The following is a 639-nucleotide window of genomic DNA, read 5'->3' as shown; positions in this document are numbered from 1 at the left end:
CTCCTCCCAATAGCAGACGTGGTTGTTCTGCTCCGGGCCCCCCACATGCTCCATGGTGACATGTGTCACCAGCTCGTGCATGGTGCTGAAGGTCCGGTCACAGCTCTTCTTGGGCCGGCTCAGCTGAGCCTCGTCGATCCACTTGCACGACAGCTCCTGCTTGATGGGCTGTCGCATGTAACGGAAGAAGGCGCCGGGCCCGTGGTGGGCCGCCACGTTCACGCCCATGTTCATGTTCATGGGGCTGTAGTTCGGGAACTGCGCGCCGGCCGTGTAGGGGTCCGTGCGCGGGCTGGCCACCGGGCGGTACGGGTCAGCGCGGCCGAACAGCTCCCCGCGCAGCCCCAGGTGGACCTGGTTGTTGTCCACGTGCCCGGTGGGCGACGGGTGCCCAGCGCCTTGGTCGTGCAGCCCGGGGAAGAGCAGGTAGCCAGGGGGCTCAGAGATGCCAGCCGGAGCGTGCAGGCTACTCGCCGAGCCGGCGAAGAGCCCGTGCTGCCCGCCACCCGAGGCCGCCTCGCCGAGCCCGGAGCCGCGCTGGCGGAACAGAAAGTCGCGCGTGGAGTTGAAGGCGGCGGAGGCGGCTCCGCCGTAGCTGGGCACCTGGCCGGCGTGGTGATGGTGGTGATGGTGGTGGTG

At 68.9% G+C, this 639-nt stretch overlaps 1 protein-coding gene across 1 annotated transcript; it reads right to left on the bottom strand.

Moving 5' to 3' along the window:
• Window positions 1-3: 3 nt before the first annotated feature.
• On the bottom strand, window positions 4-639 carry ZIC3 (Zic family member 3; the record flags this gene model as incomplete). Its single annotated transcript, XM_010857846.1, has 1 exon — window positions 4-639. A coding segment is annotated over one exon (636 nt), but the record flags the coding sequence as incomplete, so codon positions are not given.

This window comes from Bison bison, unplaced genomic scaffold, assembly GCF_000754665.1.
Source record: "Bison bison bison isolate TAMUID 2011002044 unplaced genomic scaffold, Bison_UMD1.0 scf7180017855012, whole genome shotgun sequence".
Taxonomy (NCBI): Eukaryota; Metazoa; Chordata; class Mammalia; order Artiodactyla; family Bovidae; genus Bison; species Bison bison.
The sequence above is the reverse complement of the archived record's forward strand: the minus strand, read 5'-3'. Positions and strand labels throughout refer to the sequence as shown.